The sequence below is a fragment of the Neophocaena asiaeorientalis genome, unplaced genomic scaffold (genome assembly GCF_003031525.2).
Source record: "Neophocaena asiaeorientalis asiaeorientalis breed wild unplaced genomic scaffold, Neophocaena_asiaeorientalis_V1.1 scaffold43, whole genome shotgun sequence".
Classification (NCBI taxonomy): Eukaryota; Metazoa; Chordata; class Mammalia; order Artiodactyla; family Phocoenidae; genus Neophocaena; species Neophocaena asiaeorientalis.
The window spans coordinates 11044165-11068341 of record NW_020173674.1 but is presented as its reverse complement, the minus strand read 5'-3'; the positions used below and the strand labels follow the sequence as shown (position 1 = coordinate 11068341).

Sequence of the window (24177 nt, the reverse complement as noted above, 5' to 3'; positions counted from 1 at the left end):
TTCTCCCATTCTGAGGGTTGTCTTTTTGTCTTGTTTATGGTTTCCTTTGCTGTGCAAAAGCTTTTAAGTTTAATTAAGTTCCACTTGTTTATTTTTGCTTTTATTTCTGTTACTCTAGGAGGTGGGTCAAAAAAGCTCTTGCTGTGGTTTGTGTCAAAGAGTGTTTGTTTTTCCTATGTTTTCCTCTAAAAGTTTTATAGTGTCTGGTCTTACATTTAAGTCTTTAATCCATTCTTAGTTTATTTTTGTGTATGATGTTAGGGAGTGTTCTAATTTCATTCTTTCACATGTAGCTGTCCAGTTTTCCCAGCACCACTTATTGAAGAGGCTGTTTTTTCTCCATTGTCTGTTCTTGCCTCCTTTGTCATAAATTAGGTGCCCATATGTGCGTGGGTTTATCTCTGGGCATTCTATCCTGTACCATTGTTCTTTATTTCTGTTTTTGTGCCAGTACCATACTGTCTTGATTACTGTAGCTTTGTGGTATAGTCTGAAGTCAGGGAGCCTGATTTCTCCAACTCCGTTTTTCTTTCTCAAGATTGCTTTGGCTATTCGGGGTCTTTTGTGTTTCCATACGAATTATAAGATTTTTTGTTCTAATTCTGTGAAGAATACCATTGGTAGTTTGATAGGAATTGCACTGAATCTGCAGATTGCTTTGGGCAGTATAGTCATTTTCACAATATTGATTCTTCCACTCCAACAACATTGTATATTTCTCCATCTGTTTATGTCATCTTTGATTTCTTTCATCAGTGTTTTATCATTTTCTGATTACAAGTCTTTCGCCTCCTTAAGCAGGTTTATTCCTAGATATTTTATCCTTTTTCTTGCAATGGTAAATGGGAGTGATTTCTTAATTTCTCTTTCTGATTTTTCGTTGTTGGTGTGTAGGAATGCCAGAGATTTCTGTGCATTAATTTTGTATCCTGCAACCTTTCCAAATTCATTGATTAGTTCTAGTAGTTTTCTGGTGGCATCTTTAGGATTTTCTATGTATAGTATCATGTCACTGGCAAATAGTGACAGTTTTACTTCTTCATTTCCAATTTTTATTACTTTTATTGCTTTTTCTTCTCTGATTGCCGTGGCTAGGACTGATTATCCATTTTAAATATAGCAGTGTGTACACGTCAATCCCAAGCTCCCTAAACATCCCCTCTCCCGCTCGTCCCCCTCCCCCACCCCACCCCACCCCAGTAACCATAAATTCCTTCTCTAAATCTGTGAGTCTGTGTTTCTATTTTGTAAATAAGTTCATTTGTACCATTCTTTTCCCCCTTACCTCTTTAGAGGAGTTCCTCAGAGCTATCTGAGAAACTGTTTCCCAGGCTAGTCCTCAGTAAGCCCCCAGTAAATCTGAAACTCCCAGCCCTCACCTTGTGCAATTTCAGAGGACAGAAACAACGTTAGTATCTCTTTCCTGAAGTAGGAGTTGCAAAAGAAGATACTAATGTCAGTCAGTCTTTTTGTTTTAATTATCTCTGCTGCATTATACACACACACACACACCATCTATATCTATAGATATAGAAATGTATGGTATGTGTGTATAGTATATTTCATGTGATTATAATACAAGGCTTAAGAAGTGGCCTGGGAAAGGAGGATATTCAAAGAGCTACTCAGAAGACATGTGACTCTATAGTCAATTAAAAACAACACATAGAAAGCCAGAGGGAAAAAGTCCTAGAACCCACAAATTATTACAATCCTTCTGGCAAATTGGAAAGGGTCAGTGAGGAAGCAGTTCCAGGAAGAACAATGCAGAAAAGCATGCAACTAAGTATAAAGCATGACTAGGATGCTGGAAGTGTAGGAGCTGTACCAGCCAGACAGCTAGGGTGCCTGGCCTGTTTCCTACTGAGGAAACTAAGGGAATCCTGGGAGGTATTTGAGCACAGAGACTGAGGCTATCCTGTTCACTACCCATCACTGCTTCCTCAGAGCTCAGGACCCTTCATTACCATTGATTACATTTTATTCCCTCTCTCCTCTCTCCATCACCCATCAGCTCCTCCAGCCACATGCCCCGTCCATTCAATACTGTCTTGTGTTCAGGTCTGCTTCACAGAGGCACAAAGTTCCACTGGTTCCAGTCACAGGGCACAGAGATATTCTGCAGCTTGAAGTTCAGTTTTTGCATGATGTGATTGGCCCTATCTACATGGGAATACATGGGGAAGCCAAGTTTGTCTAGAGCCTGAACCTGGACATAGATGAGGTAGGTGATGAGGCCCTGGGCCCGGTACTCAGGTATGGTGCCTGCCATCCGCAGCTCTCCTGTCTGGTCCATCAGGGCCCAGGATACAGGGGTCCCCTCAGGCCCCAGCACGCAGAAGGTGGGGAAGGTCCGGATACAGCGCTCGATGAACCGCTGGCTCCTCTCATTGCCACCAAAATGCCAGAATTTATTCACCAAGGCAGCGTGGGTAGGATCCAGGGATGAGAGTTTCAACACCTTTTGATGGCTATCGGGAACAAGGGGGAAGAATAGCCCATAATATTGAAACTATATACAAGCCTGTTTATCCCTGTCCTTTGAAATGAAAACCTTTTGCTTTAGTCTCCCAGGCCTCCCTTGAGTGTCAAAAGGCTAACAGAATTAATGATTAGAAAATGTGAAGATCTAGAAACAGAAGAGCTGTTGGGCTGAGAAACTGGTAACAATTTAGACTATAAATCTGCCACATGGCAGAATCACTGAACTCACAGTCCTCTGCAAGATATTGATAAGGGCCTGACACACATTTCTAAGTTGTCTTTATAGGAAGCAGATCCCCACCAGATGAAAACAGCTGACCTCAAGAACATAGACCCTAGTCTGGTTGAAACCAGAAGGTTGGTGATGCTTGAAACTTCACCTTGATGCCAACCAATCCAAGAATTGCGCACAAGCTGACCACAACCCTGCAGCCCCCTCCCTCACACTGACTTTAAAACCCCTTCCCTGAAAGCCGTTGGGGAGTTCGAGTCCTTTGAGCATGAGCTGCCCGTTCTCCTTGCTTGGTGCCCTGCGATAGATGCTGTACTCTCCTTCACCACAACCTGGTGTCAGTAGATTGGCTTTACTGCAAGTGGACCCAAGTTTGGCTCGGTAACAATATCACATGTACTACGGAGTATTTTATTTGTCCCCTGCCCCAATTGTTCTGAGAGGGGAATAGGAGCATATTTAAGCATAAGTGCTCTGTAGCCAGGCTGTCTGGATTCATAATCTGACTCCTTGGGTGATTTGGGGCTGATTACTTCATTTCCCACTTCCTCTATTTCTTCATCTAATAAATAAGGATGATAATCACGCCTCCTTTATAGAATCATTGTGAGGCTTAAATGAGTCAATGGATGTAGGGGCTTAGAACAAGCACGTGGCAGATAATAAATCCTCTACAGAAATTAGCTCCAATCGTTTCATTTGGCCTCTGCTGCAACTTTCCAACCTAGATAGCGCAGGTGTTCTTATCCTTATTTTACACAGAAGGAAAACGTTGCAGAGATATAAACAAGTGCCCCAAAGCACATGCTAGCAAGCAGTGAAGCCAGACCTTAAAATGTTGATGTCCGAAGGTCCTTGGCTACCATGTTGCACAAGTGGGGAGGCTGAGGTCCAGAAAGGGGCAGTGACATGAAGTGCAGGCAGCCCCCAAGGCACAGAACACTGAATCTGATGGCATCTGCAGGCTGTAAAGGGGCTTTGGGAGGTGTCCTGGAAAGAGCCCACAAGGTGAAACTAGGAGATCTAGACTCAAGCCCACTGTGCCCTTAACCATTCATGTGACCTGAACAAGCTATTTCATCATCTGAGTCTGTTTTCTGTCAGGAAAATGGGGATAATATCTCCCATCCTGTTTATCCTACAGTGCAGACAAGGGGATCCAGAGAGATTCTTTGATACAAAGTGAATAAAACTCTCCCAGGAGTACAGACGGAAGGCCATGGGACTGGGCATCTTTAGTTCAAATCTCCACCATCAGTGTTCAGTTCTATTCAGTGTTAGACTGGACATCAATGGGGGAAAATATATTATTTGTTGAAATTCTCTTTATTGGAAAAATTTGTTTGTCAAGTGAATTTACTGAACACATTTATTAAATACTGTTTTAGCTGTAGAAGATCTATCAGTGAACAAGACAGGGAAGGTACCTGCTCTCTCTCGTGGGGTTTGCAACGTTGTTGGGGAGAGTTCAAACATCCAGTAAGTAAGACAGTTAACTAAATTACCTTATTTCAAATAATCATAAGTGCTACAAAGAAAATAAAAGTGGGTCATGTGTGGAAAATAACTGGGAAGTGATTTTAGGTGGAGTCGTCTAGCCTGGACTCTCTGGAAGGTGACATTTGAGCAGTTCTGAACAGCAAAAGAAGTCATGTGTGTCAGGATTGGGTGGGGTGGGGGCAGAAGGAAAAGCTGACTCAAAAGGCCTGAGCTAACAAACAACCCAATCAAAAAATGGGCAGAAGACCTAAATAGACATTTCTCCAAAGAAGACATACAGATGGCCAAGAGGCACATGAAAAGCTGCTCAACGTCACTTATTAGAGAAATGCAAATCAAAACTACAATGAGGTATCACCTCACACCAGTTAGAATGGGCATCATCAGAAAGTCTACAAACAACAAATGCTGGAGAGGGTGTGGAGAAAAGGGAACCCACTTGCACTGTTGGTGGGAATGTAAATTGATACAGCCACTGTGGAGAACAGTATGGAGGTTCCTTAAAAAACTAGAAATAAAATTACCATATGACCCAGCAATCCCACTACTGGGCATATACCCAGAGAAAACCATAATTCAAAAAGACACACGCACCCCAATATTCACTGCAGCACTATTTACAATAGCCAGGTCATGGAAGCAACCTAAATACCCATCAACAGACGAATGGATAAAGAAGATGTGGTACATATATACAATGGAGTATTACTCAGCCATAAAAAGGAATGAAATTGGGTCATTTGTAGAGATGGACCTAGAGTCTGTCATACAGAGTGAAGTAAGTCAGAAAGAGAAAAACAAATATCGTATATTAATGCATATATGTGGAATCTAGAAAAATTGTACAGATGAACCTGTTTGCAAGGCAGAAATAGAGACAGAGATGTAGAGAACGAACATATGGACAGCAGTGGGGGAAAGGGGGATGGGGAGTGGGATGAAGTGGGAGATTGGGATTGACATATATACACTAATATATATAAGATAGATAACTAATAGGAACCTGCTGTATAAAAAATAAAATACAATTCAAAAAAAAAAAAAAGCCTCAGCTTACAATGATCGGTGGCGGGAGGAAGACCAGTGTTGTTGGGGGCAGTAAGCAGGAGAGGAGATGAGGTCTAAAAAGTAGATGGGAGTTGGCTCTTATAGGGTCACGTTGGAGTTCCGAATTATTTCCAAGTGAGATGGGAAGTACTCGAGTCTTTTAAGCAGGGGAAGAACATGGTCTAATGTGCATTTTTTTTAAAAAAAGATTACTCTGGCTGCTTGGCAGAAAATGGATGGTTAGGAGACCAAAGCAAAAGCTGGAAGAGAAGGTAAGAGGTATAGTGGGTTGAATGGTGTGTCCACTCGAAAGGTGTGCCCACCTGGAACCGGAAAATGTGACCTTATTCAGAAAAAGCATCCTTGCAGGTGTAAGTACATTGAGGATCCCAACATGAAATCATCCTGGATTATCTAGTGGGCCTTTAATCCAATAAAAAGTGTCCTTATAATAGAAGAAAAGACACAAACACACACAGAGAAGCCCATGTGAAGGCAAATTCAGAAATGAGAGTGATGAAGCTGAGACAGGCTGGGACCTGGGACCCTTTGCTGCAGTGCTACACTGCTTGCACCTGGACAAATTCTCCTCAGGCAACAAAACACAAAGAAACTATAAGAAACTAAAAATAACTGTGTGCGTGTGCACTTGGGGCAAATTATGGACAAAGGGACAAAAAGACCCAAAACACCCAATTCCCACTTCTGAAGAGCCAGGAGCAAAAAACAGGGTGTCGGGAGCAAAAGCTGGGCACTGCGCATTCCCCCTGCACACAACACCACCAAAGGGGTGGGCAAAACACCTAAGCCACGCCTCTGGCCCGACCCCTGGACACACCCCTACCCTCACCCCATATAAGGAACCAGCTTGACCCCCTGCCTCAGCCAGCAAGCAAGCAAGGGAACCTGTGGTTTGTTCTCTCTCCCCACTGCTGCAGCAGGGGCCCCAATAAAGCCTTACCTGAACTTCTTGTCTGGCCTCTAATCAGTTTCTATTGATTGGGGAAGGCCAAGAACCTTGGTTGGTATCAAAGCCACAAGCCAAGGAATGCCTAGAGCTACCAGAATCTGGAAGAGGCAAGGAAGGATTCCCTCCTAGAGGCTTTGAAGGGAACAGAGGCTCGCCAACCCATGGACTTGGGACTTCTGGCCTCCAGAACTGTGAGAATAAATTTCTGCTGTTTAAAGGCACTCCAGTTTGTTGTGCTTTTTTGCGACTATCCTAGAATGTGCTGGCTAATTCAGTGGTGACAGATACGAGGCTTCTTTCTTTGTTGTTTTGTTTTGTTTTTGTTTTTTGCCGCACCGCGCAGCCTGCGGGCGGGATCTTAATTAGTTCCCAGACCAGAGGGATTGAACCTCTGCCCTCGGCAGGCAGTGAAAGTGCAGAGTCCTAACCACTGGACCACCAGGGAATTCCCCAGAGCAACTTCTTTCAGACTTACATGGACTTGTATTTATCACCATTGGGTGATACGTTTTTTGCATCCAGCAAGGAAGTAGCCAATTTCTTTGCTGTCTCAGAGACCATATAGAGAAAGCACTGTGTTCGCTTCACCTTGCCCAATTTAATAGCCGCAAGATTTTTTATCACATCATCCAGGCTGGACTGTGAACCTAGATGGAGGAAATGAATTATATGAGATATCACCGTTCCTTTAAGTGTCAGGAAAAAGCTGTCCAACGGCTGCAAAGTTTGCAGGTTTCAAATTATTAAAACTCGTGTCCCATCATGAAAAGACTTCTATGGGATAACGGCAAATCACTCTCATATTTAAAAATAATTCAAAATTGGGATAATACTACGATTCCTGAGTACATTACAGTACAGTTATGACCATCAAAGGAGATGAGGTATAAAGATAATAACCAAAATGGATTGAAAAATTCTCTGCACGCAGTGCGGTAGATTGCGGCTACAGTGGTCTGAGTTTGTTCCTCTTCACTATCTTGATTTTTTTCTCCTTAACCGACTATGGGATTGACCATGAAACTTGCTTTGGCCAATAGAAAAGTAGCAAATATGAATCAGTAAAAAGCTTGAAAAGTGACTATGCATGGAGGTTTGCCTTTTCTCTCTGCTCTTGAGAACCTGTGATTTCTATACGTCGCCCAAGCCACTTCATCAGCACAGACAAAGCCAGCATTAACAGCCAAACTTGAGATTACGGCTAACTTAGTCCTACCGGCTCATTGAAAACCCCCAGCTGACTGCAGCTACACGGGTGAATCGAGGGGAGACCAGCAGAAGAGTCACCCAGCTGAGTCTAGTCCAAATTGCTGACCCACAAAATCGTGAGCTCGTAAATGATTGTGGTTTGCAGTCACTATTGGGGGATGGTTTGAAAACCAGATAAAATCAGGCATAGTGCTAAGCACTTCTCATTCAAGATCTTATTCAATCTTTAAATGGCTTATGTTTTGGGTACTATTCTAATCCTCATTTGTTTTTTTGCGGTACGTGGGCCTCTCACTGTTGTGGCCCCTCCCGTTGCGGAGCACAGGCTCTGGACGCGCAGGCTCAGTGGCCATGGCTCACGGGCCCAGCCGCTCCGCGGCATGTGGGATCTTCCCGGACCGGGACACGAACCCGTGTCCCCTGCATCGGCAGGAGGACTCTCAACCACTGCGCCACCAGGGAAGCCCTAATCCTCATTTTTATATATAAGGAAACTGATCCACAGAGAGGTTGTTCCTTGCCTTAGATCACATAACTACTAACAGGCCCAGCAAGGTCACAATTTTAGGTAGTCTGACTCCAGAGAATACTTTTTTTTTTTCCTGGCCGCACAATAGCTTGGGAGATCTTTGTTGCGGAATCTTAGTTCCCCAACCAGGGATCAAACCCGGGCCGGGCCTCTGGCAGTGAGAGCACAGAGTCCTAACCACTGGACCGCCAGGGAATTCCCACATACATTCTTAACTACTAAATTCCTCCTTCGTAAATAAGACAATGATAAAACAGAGATGAGACAGAAGGAAAGCTCTGCTCCCATATTCAATCTCCCTAATAGATCCTGGAATAAACCACGAATCCTTAGCTATTAAGAAATTATGTTATTCATGATTTCCTATGTAAACCCCATGTACTGCAGTCTTCAAGTTCTAATACACTATTGTTGGAGGAGGTCATCAAGAAGACGTGCTACCTGTTGACTCATGAGCTGGACCCAGGCAATTGGAGGTTCCCCACTCCCTCCCCTCCTTGGAAGGTGCTTCCCACTTGCCTCCCCAGCTCCCAGAAGCTGCTCCAAGGACACAGCCTTGAGATTGAAATGTGGTGTTGAGATATCTGGATTGGGTACATGACTGAACCCAGTTAAGGCCACTATATAAATGTTTAAGATTTTGGCAGGTGGGTGAGGTGATATACTCATCCTGCAGTCTCCTGCAGGAGACAATCCTGGAAGTTCCCCTGCTTATTAAACTTGCCACCTACCAATCGGAAGTGGTTTGCCCCTTTCTTAGGCCTCTCCTTGCCATACATGTACATGGGGGCTGGTTTCAGATTTCACATGGGAAGCTCCCAAATAAGTTTGTGAACTAACAACTATGGAGGTAGTGGTGGCAGCTGAGAGAAAGAATGGACAGCAGGCTGAGTGTCTAGGACTTGGAGTAAAGATATAGAGGATGTAGGGCTGTAACTCAAAATGAAAAGTGACACTACAGATACAGACATGGGAGATCTCAGTAGCCAGCACACATCCCAGTTCCCTTACTTTGAATCTGCAAATGTTGCTTCCAGTTGATGACTTCTGGCAAACCAAGGAATTCCTGACATTTCTTAGGGTCCTTGGAGTAGACTTGGTAAGTATTGGTGTAGTGATCAAGGTCATCCGTCATCTCCTGTTTGGGTTGGGAAAAGTAGAATCAACCAAAATGCTTGTATTTAGTGATTGCCATATTCGTTTTCAGGGTTCCATTATCTTATGACACTTTTAAATACTAAAATATTAGCTTTTTCATTGTATTGATTTTATTGAAGGATTATTTACATTATGAGATCAAGTCAAGGACTCCTTGATTCAATTAACAATGAAAAATGTCCTGAACAAAACTACTCCTAACTCAGTTATTGCTTTAAATTTTCAAACCAAGCAAAAATGATACATTTAAAATTATTTTTCTATCCCTCCATAAAACTCATTAAGAAGCTTGAAAAAGGGGCTTCCCTGGTGGCGCAGTGGTTGAGAGTCTGCCTGCCGATGCAGGGGACGCGGGTTTGTGCCCCGGTCCGGGAGGATCCTGCGTGCCGTGCAGCGGCTGGGCCCGTGAGCCATGGCTGCTGAGCCTGCGCGTCCGGAGCCTGTGCTCCGCAACAGGAGAGGCCACAACAGTGAGAGGCCGCGTACCGCAAAAAAATAATAATATTAAAAAACTTCCAAGGGGGAAGAAAGTTTATTTAAAGAAATAATGGCTGAGAACTTCCCAAATCTTGAGAGAAATTTGGATACACAAGTTTATGAAGCTCGTAGATCACCAAATAGTCAACTTAAAGAGAACCTCTCTTAGACACATTATAATAAAACTGTCAAAACCCCCAAAAAGGCTATCAGCAGATTTCTCAGAGACCTTGCAAGCCATAAGAAGATGGGGGCATATATTCAAAGTGCTGAAAGAAATAAACTGCCAACCAAAAATACTTTACCCAGCAAAGTTGTTCTTCAGAAAAGATAGCAAGATATCATTTTTAATATCTTGCTATCACTATTTGTGATATTTGTTTTTTATTGGACATCTATTAACAAATTATTGTAGCTATAGATATTTCAATATTTTGTCCCTTAATCTTTATACTTGAGTTAAGTGGCTAAAAACCATATTACTATATGACAGTATTCTGAATCTGACTATATGCTTACTTTTACCAGTGTGCTGTATATTTTCATATGTTTTTATGTTACTAATTAGCGTCCTTTCCTTTCAGCTTGAAGAACTCCTTTTAGCTTTTTTCTTTTTTTTTTTTGAGAAAGAACTGGAACACTTTTTTTGATGTTTCACTAACTTTCACGAACAAACAAAAACTGAGGAAGTTCATTACCAAAAGACCTGCCTTATAAGAAATACTGAAAGGGGAACAGTTCTCAGAGCTTTCTGAGATGCCCTTCCCAGGTTATAATCCTCAAATTTGGCTCGAATAAAATATTCCGATTCCTTCTTAAAAAAAAAAAAATGCTAAAAGGAGTTCTTCACACTGAAAGGAAAGGATGCTAATTAGTAACATAAAAACATATGAAAATATACAGCATACTGGTAAAAGTAAGCATATAGTCAGATTCAGAATATTCTCATATAGTAATGTTATGGTTTTTAGCCACTTAACTCTAGTATAAAGATTAAAGGACAAAACATTAAAACATCTATGGCTACAATAATTTGTTAATGGATATCCAATATAAAAAATATAAATAGTGACATTAAAAAGACATAAAATGGAGGGAGCAAAAGGATAGAGTTTTTGTATGCAATCAAAGTTAAATTGTTATCAGAGTAAAATAGACTGTTATATTTATAATATGTTTTACATAAGCCTCATGGTATCACAAAGCAAAAACCTACAGTAGATTTACAAAAGATAAGAGAAAAGAATCAAAGTTTACCACCACAGAAAATCATCAGTTCACAAAGGAAAGTTGCAAGAGGAAGAAAGGAACAAGAGGACTACAAAACAGCAGAAAACAATAGGGTGGCATTAATAAGTTCTTACCTGTCAATAAGTACTCTAAGTGTAAATTGATTCAATTCTCCAATCAAAATATATAGAGTAGCTAGATGGATTTAAAAAAAAAAAGATCAACTCTATGTCGCCTACGAGACTTTAAGCTTTAAGGAAACGCATAGGCTCAAAGTGAAGGGATGAAAACAGCATACCATACAAATAGAAACCAAAAGACAGCAGGCATAGCTATATTTGTATCAGACAATATAGACTTTACGCCAAGAATGATAACAAGAGAAAAAAGAAGGCTATTACAGAACTTTTTTTTTTTTTTTCAGTATGCGGGCCTCTCACTGGTGTGGCCTTTCCCGTTGCGGAGCACAGGCTCCAGATGTGCAGGCCCAGCGGCCATGGCTCACAGGCCCAGCCGCTCCGCGGCATGTGGGATCTTCCCGGACCGGGGCACAAACCTGCGTCCCCTGCATCGGCAGGCGGACTCTCAACCACTGCGCCACCAGGGAAGCCCTATTACAGAACTTTGATGAAAGAAATTGAAGAAGACGTAAACAAATGGAAAGATACACATTTGGATTTATGGTTAATGAATTGGTTAAGGTTTCATGGATTGAAAGAATTAATTTTGTTAAAGTAATCGTATTACCCAAAGCCATCTGTAGATTCAATGCAACCTCTATCAAAATTCCAATAGCGTTTTCACAGAAATAGAAAAAAAAATCCTAAAACTTATATGGAACCACAAAAGATTGACTAGACAAAGCAATCCTGAGAAATAAGAACAAATATGGAGGCTTCATACTTTCTGATTTCAAACTATACTACAAAGCTGTAGAAATCAAAACAGTAAGGTATTGGCATGAAAATAGACACATAGACAAATGGAATGGAATTGAGAGCCCAGAAATAAGCTCTCACATATATGATCAACTAATATTTGACAAGGGAGCCAAGAACACTCAATCAGGAAAGAATAGTCTCTTTAATAAATGGTATTGGGAAAGCTTAATAAGCACTTGCAGAAGAACGAATCTTACACCACTCAAAAAGTTAACTCAAAATGGACTGAAGCCTTAAACATAAGTAGTGAAACTTTAAAAACCTAGAAGAAAATATAGAGATAAAGCTCCTTGACATTGGTCTTGGCAATGATGTTTTGGATATGACACCAAAAGCACAAGTAAAGAAGGCAAAAAATCAACAATTGGGACTACATCAAACTAAAAAGCTTCTGCACAGCAAAAGAAAAAATCAACAAAATGAAGAGACACCTATCAAATGGGAGAAAATACTTTCAAATCACATATCAGATAAGGGATTAGTACCCAAAACATATTTTAAAAACTCATACAATATAATATAAAAACCCCCAAACAATCCCATTAAAAATGGGCAGAGGAATTGACATACAAATGGCCAACAGATACATGAAAAAATGCTTTACATCACTAATTATCAGGTAAATGCAAATCAAGACCACATACATACCAGAATGGTTATCATCAAAAGGACAAGAGATGGGCTTCCCTGGCGGCGCAGTGGTTGGGGGTCTGCCTGCCGGTGTTGGGGACATGGGTTCGAGCCCTGGTCTGGGAGGATCCCACATGCTGCGGAGCAACTGGGCCCGTGAGTCACAACTACTGAGCCTGCGCGGCTGGAGCCTGTGCTCCGCAACAAGAGAAGCCACGATAGTGAGAGGCCCGCGCACTGCGATGAAGAGTGGCCCCCGCTTGCCGCAACTAGAGAAAGCCCTCGCACAGAAACGAAGACCCAACACAGCCAAAAATAAACATACAAATAAATTAATTAATTTAAAAAAAAAAAAGAAAGACAAGAGATAGAGATAACAAGTACTGGGGTCGCACAGAAACGAAGACCCAACACAGCCAAAAATAAACATACAAATAAATTAATTAATTTAAAAAAAAAAAAGAAAGAAAAGGACAAGAGATAACAAGTACTGGGGAAGCTCTGGAGAAAAGGGAGCCCTGTGCACTGTTGGTGGGAAGGTAAATTGGTGGAGCCACTATGTAAACAGTATGGAGGTTCCTCCAAAAATTAAAAATAGAGCTGTTATATGAATCAGGAATCCCATTCTGGGTATATAGCCAAAGCAAATGAAAACAGGATCTCAAAGAGATACCTGCACTCCATGTTCATTGCAACGTTATTCACAATAGCCAAAATATGGGGAAAAAAATGAATGGATAAAGAAAATGTGGCATATCTTTACAATGGAATTTCAGTCAGCCACAAGAAAGAAGTAACTCCTGCCATTTGTGCCAACATGGATAAACCTTGTAGGCATTATGCTAAGTGAAATAAGTCAGACAGAGGAAGACAAATACTGTATGATCTTCTTTATGTGTGGAATCTTAAAAAGCTGAATCATAGATACAGAGAGTTGGATGGTGGTTACTAGAGGCTGGGGAGGCCTAGGTGGGGGAAACGCGGAGATATTAAAAGGTACAAACTTCTAGTTTGTACCAGATAAATAAATTTATTGTACCAGATAAATAAATTCTGAGGATCTAATATACAGTATGGGGATTATAGTTAACAAGGCTGTATTATATACAGTTGACCCTTGAACAATGCAGGGGTTATGGACTCCAACGCTCCATGCAATTGAAAATCTGCATATAGCTTTACAGTCAGCCCTTGTATCTCCTGTTCTGCATCCACAGATTCAACCATCCTCAGATGGTGTCGTACTGTAGCGTGTAATTATTGAAAAGAATCCGCATATAAGTGGACTTGTGCAGTTCAAGCCCATGTTGTTCAAGGGTCAACTGTACTTGAAAGTCTCTAAGAAAGTAGATCTTGAATGTTTTCACCAAAAAAAAGAAATGGTAATTATGTGACCTGATGGAGTGTTAGCTAAAGCTATGGTGGGAATCATTTAATGATATATGTGTATCAAATCTACACATTGTACATTTTATACTTACAAAATCTTATATGTCAATAATCGCTCGTAAAGCTGGACAAATCTTATTTTTAAGACTGTATTTTTGAAAGTAGCTTAGGTTTCTATCAATAATTAAAAGTCTTCATTTTCAGATTATTTAATTTGGTTATTTTGAATAATATTTCTTACCAATTTCACTTCTATATAAGTTCTATAAAATACATTTACATTAAAATTTTAGATTTTTACTTAATATTTTAAAATATCATTATATGTTTTATTTTTGAAATGTCTTAACTATTCAATTTCACTAATTAAAACATTATCATACAATATGTAAACAACAATTCCAACTATGTCATTTGCTCCTCAGTTTTCCTTAGTTCACTCTGTTATTTCAGACCTTATGGCTTGCAACTACTATTTTCTCTGCTTTGAGGGCAGTCCTTCCCTGCCACCATGTAAAAAATCTTATTTGCCTTCAACATCCAGTTTTGGTAAAATTTCTACTAAGAAGCATTTCTGATCCTCTCCCTGCAACCTCTACCACATATAGTCTTTTTCCTGCCCTGTTTTATTTGCTTTACTGATGACAGTAGGTTATAACACCCTGCAGTATCTCAATGGGAAGATAGTATCACAATGAGAAGTTTTGAGTTAGCATGAATGAGTTGGTGTAGTTTCAAAACTGGTGTTTTTAAAAGGTAGGAAATATTTTTTCCCCCTTGGGTTAAGGGTTTAAAATGGGTTTCATTTATTACAATGCAGAATTCTAGCCTGGGAAATGCTTCTTTGATACCTTTAACAAAAGTGACCATCTACATAATCCTACATTACCACAACCTCCCACTGGTTGCCTCTATTCCCACAAACCGAGTGCAAGAAATGACAAAGTGTGTTTGGTCTAAAGCAGCGGCAGGATGCTATCTGTGTTTTGATCCTGGCTGTTTCACACGACGCTGTAATTTACCTGTGGATTTATCCATAATCTCCTCCAGGCTGTGGGCTTTTTGAGGACAAGGACTTGTTAACCAACACCTCGATTCATTTCTATAATCCCAGGGTCTACCACATTGCCAGGTGCATGGTAAGCACATAGCAAATACGAACATACATGCATATTCATTCCACATCTGGCACCTTACCTGCTCCTGAGGGCGGATAACCACTGTTTTAAAATCAGGCCACCTGTCCACCAGGGCCTGTAGCTTGAAAGGGTTTCCCTGATTCATGTGGAAGACGGTCCCATAAACCTGCAGTATCCGGACAAAGTGAGAGGGTCAGCTTATTAGGAAGGAATGGCAAAGTGCCTCGTTTGATCAGGACAAGGTTTATTTCTATGAAATAATGAAATTTTTTGATTGGAAGGCACCTAATGAGAATTTCTGCAGACCGTGTTTTAGGTTCTAATTTTTGCCCCAATAAATATATCTTTAAAAAATATTCATATAGGGCTTCCCTTAACCCAAAAAAAAAAAAAAAAAAAAAAAAAAAAATCAGACCAATGAAACTTATGAATAAAAGTTATGAACTCTCCCATTGTAGAATTTAATAAAATCTTTAATAAATTTCCTTCTATTCATGTACACACACAACAAACTTCACAAAAAATGAAAAATATCAGATACACTCCACTCCAGGTGTTTCCAACTTTTCAGTGTAAACAATGACCCTTCAAAGAATATCTTTTTGCAGAAATCTTTGCCTGTGTACCTGATATTTGCTTAGGGAATGTTTTTAGAAGGGAGATTGCTGGGCCTAAAGCTATCTACATGTTTAAGGCTTTTTAACATATATTTTTAAATTATCCTCTGGTAAAGGTAAATATTTCCTACCAATAAGTGGAGGCTATAGTAATTAAAGGTCAGGGACAATTGTCTCTTTGGTCCTTTTATAGCAAATAAAAATAAAGCCAGATAGTCTACCCGTAGAAGAATGCTTACCTTTCTCTTTCCCAGAGTAAAAGGATGGTTTACAAATGGTTAAGATTGAGGAAGGTGAATGGATTCAACTCACCCCAAATTATGCCAGGCCTTTCAAAGCATTAGCCTCACGTAAGATTCATCCACAATTCACCCCACTGTAAATTTGTGGTCTGATCTGTAATAACAGTGGCTAATATTTGCATAGCTTCTCTGTGTGCAAGGCACAGTTCCACCTGTTCAACATAAAGTCTTCTCATCCCGACAATAACCCCAAGAGGTTAGAGCTCTCATTATTCCCTTCTTTTTTTTTTGGCTGCGTGGCTTGTGGGATCTTAGTTCCCCCACCAGGGATCGAACCCAGGCCCTGGACAGTGAAAGCACCAAGTCCTAACTGTGGGTCACCAGGGAAGTCCCTCATTACTCCCTTTTTGTATGAGAAAACCAAAGCCTGTAAAAGTTAAGTGATGTGGTGTCGACATACAGCTTGACGGTGGAAGAGGCAGGCACAGACCCAGGCAGGCTGGATGCTGAGTCTGCCCTTTCAGCCACAGAACCAATGCGATGTCACTGTCATCAGCCTAACTCCCACGGTAGGATTAGGGTGCATGTTCTTGACAAAACTAATAATAGAAATTGAAATATGTAACTTTATCGACCCATGTCCAAGGCGTTATGCCCAGTGGATGAGCATAATGGTTATTACTTGGCTTCAAGGGTTAACCTGCCGGGAATAAAACCCTGGCTACTTACTGTGTGAACTTGGTAAAGTGCAGAGACCTAGTGTCTCTGTGCCCGTAGAATACCACAACCAGGGTTTTGACATTGATACGGTCACGATGTGGAACAGTTTCATCAACACGACGATCACTCGTATTGCTCTTTAGAGTCACACCCATTACCCTCCACTGCTCACGTCCTCCTTCACCTCCAGCAACCACCAATCTCTTCTCCGTTTCTATAATTTTGTTATTTCAAGAATTTTATATTTATGGACTCATGTAGCATGTCATCCCTTGGGATTGGCTTTTTTTTTACTCAGCATACTTTTCTGGAGCTTCGTCCAGATTGTTGCAGGTATCAATAGGTCATTTCTTCTTTGTCATTTAGTAGCATTCCACAGTATGGATGGACCACCGTTCGTTTAGCCATTCGTCTATGGAAGGACATCTGAGTAGTTTTCGGCTTTTGACTATTATGGATAAGGTTGTTATAGACGTTCACGTACATAGTTTTGTGTGAAAATAAACTTGTATTTGTCTGGGGTAAATGTGCAGGGTTGTAATTGCTGGCTGTGTGCTGGTTGCAAGATTAGTTAGAAACTTACAAATTGCTTTTCAAGAGTGGCTGTAACCGTCTCACATTCCCGCCCACAATACATGAGAGATCCAGTTTCTCCTTATTCTTAACAGCATCTGAAGTGGAGGGCCTATTTTGCTCAAAGCATACAGGTAGGCTCAGGTGAGTTGAAATTGGGTAAATGGATTATATTTCTGGCCTCAACAGTAACCAGTTGGGCAAGTTATTTAAGTTTCCTTGGTCAGATGCATCATCTACAACATAGGGAGAAGAGTGACATCCTCCTCATATGGGAGTTTTGAAGTTTATATGAGTTCACAGATAAAGCCCAGTGGCTGGGATGAGGTAAGGGCTATCAGTGCTTTCTCTTGCCACTAATGAACTGCACTGGCGTTGTTCTGACCTCGAGGTCCCCATTGGTGCCGGTGCTGGGCAGCGGTTGCATGTGACTTAAGCTTCTATCTTTAGGTGTAAAAGGAGCTTTTAAAAAGCAGTTTAGGGACTTCCCTGGCGGTCCAGTGGTTAGGACTCCACGCTTTCACTGTCGAGGGCTTGGGTTCAATCCTGGGTCGGGGAACTAAGATTCCACAAGATGCATGGCCAAAAAATAAAAAAGGAAAGGAAAGCATTTTACTCGTTTCATCAATCCTCTGAATGTTAAAAATGAAAATATAAATAAAATGCGCATAAATCCAGCCACTTTGTAACAAATATTGCTGCAATAAAAAAATGAATAGTATATGATTATTTCTAGGTCTCCTCCATGGATAGTTCAAAGAAATAGGAGTTGACCTATTAAATGTTCCAAGAAGGTACATGGTGGTTAACCTTGCCTTGGGCGCAAATGTTTAAAAATTAGTATGTACTTAGATCAACCTTTTAAAGAGAAGTCAAGGAAATGTTTTTGAGTCTGCAGAAAGCGTTTTTTTTTTTTGCCACTTAAAAGTATCAGACAAGTCATATTACTGAGACCTGTTTCCTCTTCTGGGACATGAGTATAATAGACCTCCCTTGCCAAGAGGTGCTATGTGAGATGCAGCATGAGTGAGTTCCTGCCACAGAATGGGTGCTCAGTAAAAGCTCATTCTCTTTCTCACCTCTATTACAAGAAGATGCAACCATTTGGTTCCCTAAGAATGTCCCATGCTCACCTTTAAGGCCTCAGGGAGGCTCTTCCTTAAGTACTTTTCTAGCATCTGCAACATCTGTGGACCCTGTAAGTGGAGCATCTTGGCAGGTACCTTAGCCTGGAGAGAAGACCAAGAAACAGCCAGGAATGAGGAGATACTGAACCAATAGAAATAGATTGGCACACATTTACCTGAACCTCAGAAGATAACAGGTGAGATAAATTTGCCTAGAAAACTGCTTTGGGAGAGGGGGAGAAAGTATAGTCACCATAGATTTCTAGCCTTACTATGAAGGACAGGAGTTTAGAAGGGCATCATAAAAGTCCTGAAGGGGCCACCTCATAGAAGACACAAAGAAACAAGCGCCGAAGATTCTATCCTAATACCTACGTCCAAGCCCTTCTTCACTGCCTTTTATTGGTGTCACTGTCATTAAAGTCCTCACCAACTCCAAGGAAGGATGAGACGGGCAGAAAGCACAGCATCCTCTTTCTAATAATTTTCGCTTCACTTTCTTATACTACCCTGAATTTTAGTCATTAAAGACACATATATTTTAACAAACATATTTCTTTCTCTTTCTGACTTACTTCACTTAGTATAATAATCTCTATTTGCACCTATGTTGCTGCGAATGACATTATTTTATTCTTTTTTATGGCTGAGTAGTATTCCATTGTCTATATGTAGCACATCTGCTTTATCCATTCATCTGTCAATGGACATGTAGGTTGTTTCCATGTCTTGGTTATTGTGAATAGTGCTGCTATGAACATAGGGGTGCATGTATCTTTTTGAATTAGAGTTTTCTCTGGATATATGCCCAGGAGTGGGATTGTTGGATCATATGGTAATTCTATTTTTAGTTTTCTAAGGAACCTCCATACTGTTTTCCATAGTGGCTGTACCAACTTACATTCCCACCAACAGTGTACAAGGGTTGCCTTTTCTCCACATTCTCTCCAGCATTTGTTATTTGTAAAGTTTTAATGGTGGCCATTCTGACTGGTGTGAGGTGATATCTCATTGTAGTTTTGATTTGCATTTCTCTAATGATTAGTGATGTTGAGCGTCTTTTCATGTGCCTATTGACCATTTGTATTTCTTCTTTGGAGAATTGTCTATTTAGGTTTTCTGCCCATTTTTCGATTGGGTTTTTTTTTTTGGTTGTTGTTGTTATAGAGTTGTATGAGCCGTTTGTATATTTTGGAAATTAAACCCCGTCGGTCACGTCGAACAAACGCATTCTTTAAACATGCAAGTGCATCTTTGTCCATGATTATCCCAATGTCACCACTAACAAGCTATGTAATCTTCAAAAAGTTACTTGACTTCCTTGTTCCTTGGTTTCCTCATTAATAAATCCTCTGGAAAGAGATCCTATCTTAGAAAATTGCTGTGAGAATTAAATGAATTAATACATATTAAGTGCATAGAAAAATTTCCAGCATATATTAACTCAAAATGTTATTATTTTTATTATTGTTATTATTAATATTGTCCCTGGCCGTTAACTACACAGTAATTCAAATCAGTCCATTGGGTTGTTCTTCTGTATTGAAGGAATGGGATGTAACTTAAACACAGACCACGATATGAACGTCTTCAGTTAGAATAGTGCCCTGGGAAAAATCATAGATGTGAGGATGAAATGAAGTAATCCACGCACTGGCACCAAATGAATGAAAAAGTGCATGTAAAACTCTTAGCAGAGTGCCTAGCAGAGAATAATATTAATACGTCATTATTATTATCATTCCCTGAAGGAAGCAGGAAAAATGTAGATTGATGTACTTAGTCCTTTTGTGCTGAGGCACTTTACCTTTCCAGATCTCTGTCCAGCATGTTCTTGGCTTTCTTCTTTTTAGGAACACATGCCCTTTGGCATGGTCAGTTAAGATACAGACTTGTAGAGATGGAACCAGTGTTTCTTACTTTCAATGGGAAAATGCTTATGGTTCCAAAGATCTCATTTACCTTTTGGAACCTGCTGTGTGAACAGATTTGAGATTGCTTGAATGAGTGAATATTCTTGACTTTTCCATGTGTATATCCTGCCCCACACTACCAGGTGCTCTCCAGTTCTTTGGGGACCAACAGGCCATTTTGTTCCCTATGTTCACTTATTGGTTTGACGAGAGGAGAGTCTTTGACAGCATTGCTATAGCTGTGGTTATATCTTTTAAAACTACATTTATTGTTGAATAATTTAAATGGGCATAATTAAAAGCATATGTAGGATACAATTCTATGGGTTTGACACATGTATATGCCTATGAAACCATCACCACCTTTCCGATATAGAACATTTCCTTCATGCCCTGTGTTTCTTGATTTCTCTTTGTAGTCAGTTGCTCCCCACTGCTAGCCTACTCAAGAACTGATCAGCTATCACTATGGATTAGTTTGCCTTATATTGAATATAATGTAATCATACTATGTACTTTACATGTGGTATAATGACGTTAAGATTAAAACAATTTGACCACGTAACAGTTGTTTGTTAATTTTTATTTCTGAGTATTATTTCATTGTAGAAATATACTACAATTTATTTATCCATCCGTCTGTTGATAGGTGTTTGGGTTGTTTCTTTTCTTTCCTTTTTTGGCTATAATAAGTAGAACTACAATGAATATTCATGTAAAAGCTTTGTAGTGGTTATATGTTTTCACTTATCTCAGGTAAATACCTGGGAGTGGAATAGCTGGATTGAATGGAAAGTATATGTTTAACTATGTAAGAAACGGCTAAACAGTGTTTTCTAAGTAGTTCTTTCATTTTACATTCCTACCAGCAAATCATGAGAGTTCCAATTACTCCACACTTCAACAATGCTTTGGACTGTTGGTCTTTTTATCTTTTAATTTATTATTATTTTAAAAAAATTTATTTTATATTGGAATGTATTTGACTTACAGTGTTGTGTTGCTTTCAGGTGTACAGCAAACTGACTCAGTTATACATATACATATATTTATTCTTATTCAGATTCTTTTCCCATATAGGTTATTACAGAATATTGAGTAGAGTTCCCTGTGCTATACAGTAGGTCCTTGTTGATTATCTGTTTTATATGTAATAGCATGTATCTGCTAATCCCAAACTTCTAATTTATCCCTCCGCCCACACCTTTCCCCTGGGGTAACCATAAATTTGTTTTCTAAGTCTGTGAGTCTGTTTCTGTTTTGTAAATAAGTTCTTTTGTATCATTTTCGGACTGCTGGTCTCTTAAATTTTAGCTAAACTATGGATGTGAAGAGTTATCTCATTGTGGTTTTAATTTACCTTTTCATGATGACACTGTACTTGTAATTCATGCTCTTTTTAAAACATTCTTGATCAGTTTAGAGCAGGGTTCCTTACATTTAGCACTACTTCTATTTCAGCCCAGACAATTCTTCGCTGTGGGAAGCAATTCTGTGTACTGTAGAACATACAGTAATGTCCCTGGCCTCTACCCACTAGCCATCAGTAGTAACACCTCCACTCTCAATTGTGAAAAACATAAATGTCTCCAGACATTGGCTCCATCTCCTTGAGAGCCTCAGGGTAGTGGAAGTCTCATGTTCCGAGAGGCAAATGTGACCTTTTATCCAGAAGCATCTCGTAAGAGGTAAAATGAAGCAGAAGAGGCAAAATGAGTTTGATGCCAAATTTCTGGGGTTGTAACATTGTTATAATACTTCAAATCACATAATGTGAGACTGCTCTACATATAGGCATGCACACACACACACAGTGGAAAGTACCACCACCGCCAACAACAAACATACTGTCCAGTTAATAGGGTAGACTGAAACCTGAAGAGGCTCTAGAACACTGTACAGTCAGGGTGAGCTTTTAGCTTTGGCAAAGGGCAAAGTCCACAGTTCAGACCCAGCCTTTGCCTTATTGGAAATGTTTGTAAAATGTTGAACAATTCAAACAGAGAAAACAAGTTCTAAAGAATAATTTTATAAAACAACATTAACAAGTAGGAACAAACAAGACACAATCTTGATGTCTAGCACTAGGATAAGATTACATAAATTATGATCTCTTAGTATGCTGCAACTCTAGGAACCATTAACATAGTAACTATGACACACACACACATACACAGGAGAATACTAAAATAAAAGGAGAAAATGTAGAACATAAAACAGTACATAATTCCTGATTATAATAGGTAAATCTTTGCTTACACATATTCTATGTGCAACATATACGAGAATTTTAAGGATGTAGAAAGATAAATTTAGAAAGAAAAACAAAATATTGAAAGACATTTTTATGGGGGCTTCCCTGGTGGCGCAGTGGTTAAGAATCCACCTGCCAATGCAGGGGACATGGGTTCGAGCCCTGGTCCAGTAAGATCCCACATGCCGCAAAGCGACTAAGCCCGTGAGCCACAACTACTGAGCCTGTGCTCTGGAGCCTGCAAGCCACAACTTCTGAAGCCTGTGAGCCTAGAGCCCCTGCTCCGCAACAAGAGAAGCCACCGCAATAAGAAGCTCGGGCACTGCAACGGAGAAGAGCCCCTGCTGGCCACAGCTAGAGAAAGCCTGTGCGCAGCAACGAAGACCCAACAGAGCCAAAAATAAATTTAAAAATAAAAAGACATTTTTATGGCCGTAGCATTATTGATAAAATCTTTTAAATTAACTTTCTTCTTCACATGATTTGAATTAACTGTAAATCTGGCCTGCATTCTAGTCCACATTCCTCTGCATATTTCCTCTTTGACTTTGAACAGACTACTTCACTTTCCTGGTTAACCTTTATCTAAAGGAAAAGCTACCTCCTTTAGAAAGTTTCCTAAAGGACTAAATAGAACGATGCTTGCTTAGTATCTCGGCACATTAGGTGCTAGATAAATGTTACTTGGATCAGCATCCTTCCTTGCAAATGTTATTACTTCTCCACTCACCCACCAGCTTCCCAAATCCCTCCATATCATTTATCTGCTTAGAACGAAACCTGGTTTAATCCTTCCAAGAATTTTTTCCACAGTACACCTGCCGTATACAGAGGACCTGCAATGCATTCTTTCTCAAATTGAATAGACTCCCTTTTCTTCAACCTAAGTGTCAATAAATAAGCTCGGCCCTTCATTTGGAAACCAGCAAGAGCATTTGATTTTTCCCACCTTGTCGTGAGAAGAAAATGAGGAGGCAGGTGTCAAAAAGCAGCGATTCTCTCCAATGAGGTGAGCCCTCACCTTGTCTCCATGAAGAAAGGTCCCCAGGAAAAAATGAGAAGCAGCAGACTTTTCCAGAAATATTTCCAGACTTTTCCCTTTACCCTGGCAAGTACAGCCAGGAACTGCAAAGTGTGTTTAGGTAATTTTTCTACAGAAATAGCTAAATTGAAGCTGTTGAAGGAGACCTTGTCTATTTAAAAGCAGCGAGGAGAAGCTTCAACTGTTAGCTGATGTGGAATCCAGTGGCACCTGATCCCTCCCTCTGGGTCACATGTCCTGCTGCCTCTGCAAATTTGGGAGTCTGATTGTAACTAAGGGTTTGTATTCTCATCCTACCATTTACCGGCTGTGTGTCTTTGACCAAGTCATCTAATCTCTCTGTGCCTCTGTTTCCTCATCTATAGGTGAGGTAAATAATACTACCTACTCTCACTAGGTTGTGGGGGGTTTTTTTCCAATTTTCTTATAAATTTTATTATTTATTTATTTACTTTATTTTTTATTGGAGTATAGTTGATTTACAATGTTGTGTTAGTTTCAGGTGTACAGCAAAGTGAATCAGTTTTCATATATATATATTTACTCTTTTATAGATTCTTTTCCCATATAGGTCATTACAGAGTACTGGGCAGAGTTCCCTGTGCTAGACAGCAGGTCCTTATTAGTTATCTATCTTATATAAAATAGTGTGGGTATGTCAATCCTAATCTCCCAATTTATCCCTCCCTAGGTTTTTGTTTTTTTAAGTTAAATGGGCTAACATTTGTGAAATGCTTAGGTAAGTGCTGGACAA

At 40.1% G+C, this 24177-nt stretch overlaps 1 protein-coding gene across 2 annotated transcripts; it reads right to left on the bottom strand.

The window, feature by feature from the left end:
• Positions 1-1459: 1459 nt before the first annotated feature.
• Positions 1460-23634, bottom strand: LOC112402409 (glycine N-acyltransferase-like). Of its 2 annotated transcripts, none has more exons than XM_024749319.1 (6): positions 23403-23634; positions 18221-18316; positions 14994-15101; positions 8983-9109; positions 6709-6880; positions 1460-2471 (listed from the first exon to the last, which is right to left on the bottom strand). In XM_024749319.1, exons 2-6 carry the CDS (start codon positions 18296-18298, stop codon positions 2069-2071), a joined length of 888 nt encoding a protein of 295 aa, XP_024605087.1. In that variant the 5' UTR covers positions 18299-18316; positions 23403-23634; the 3' UTR covers positions 1460-2068. The 2 variants fall into 2 exon arrangements, with proteins under 2 accessions (XP_024605087.1, XP_024605088.1); XM_024749320.1 differs by having other exon boundaries at positions 23331-23514.
• Between the last annotated feature and the right edge of the window lie 543 nt (positions 23635-24177).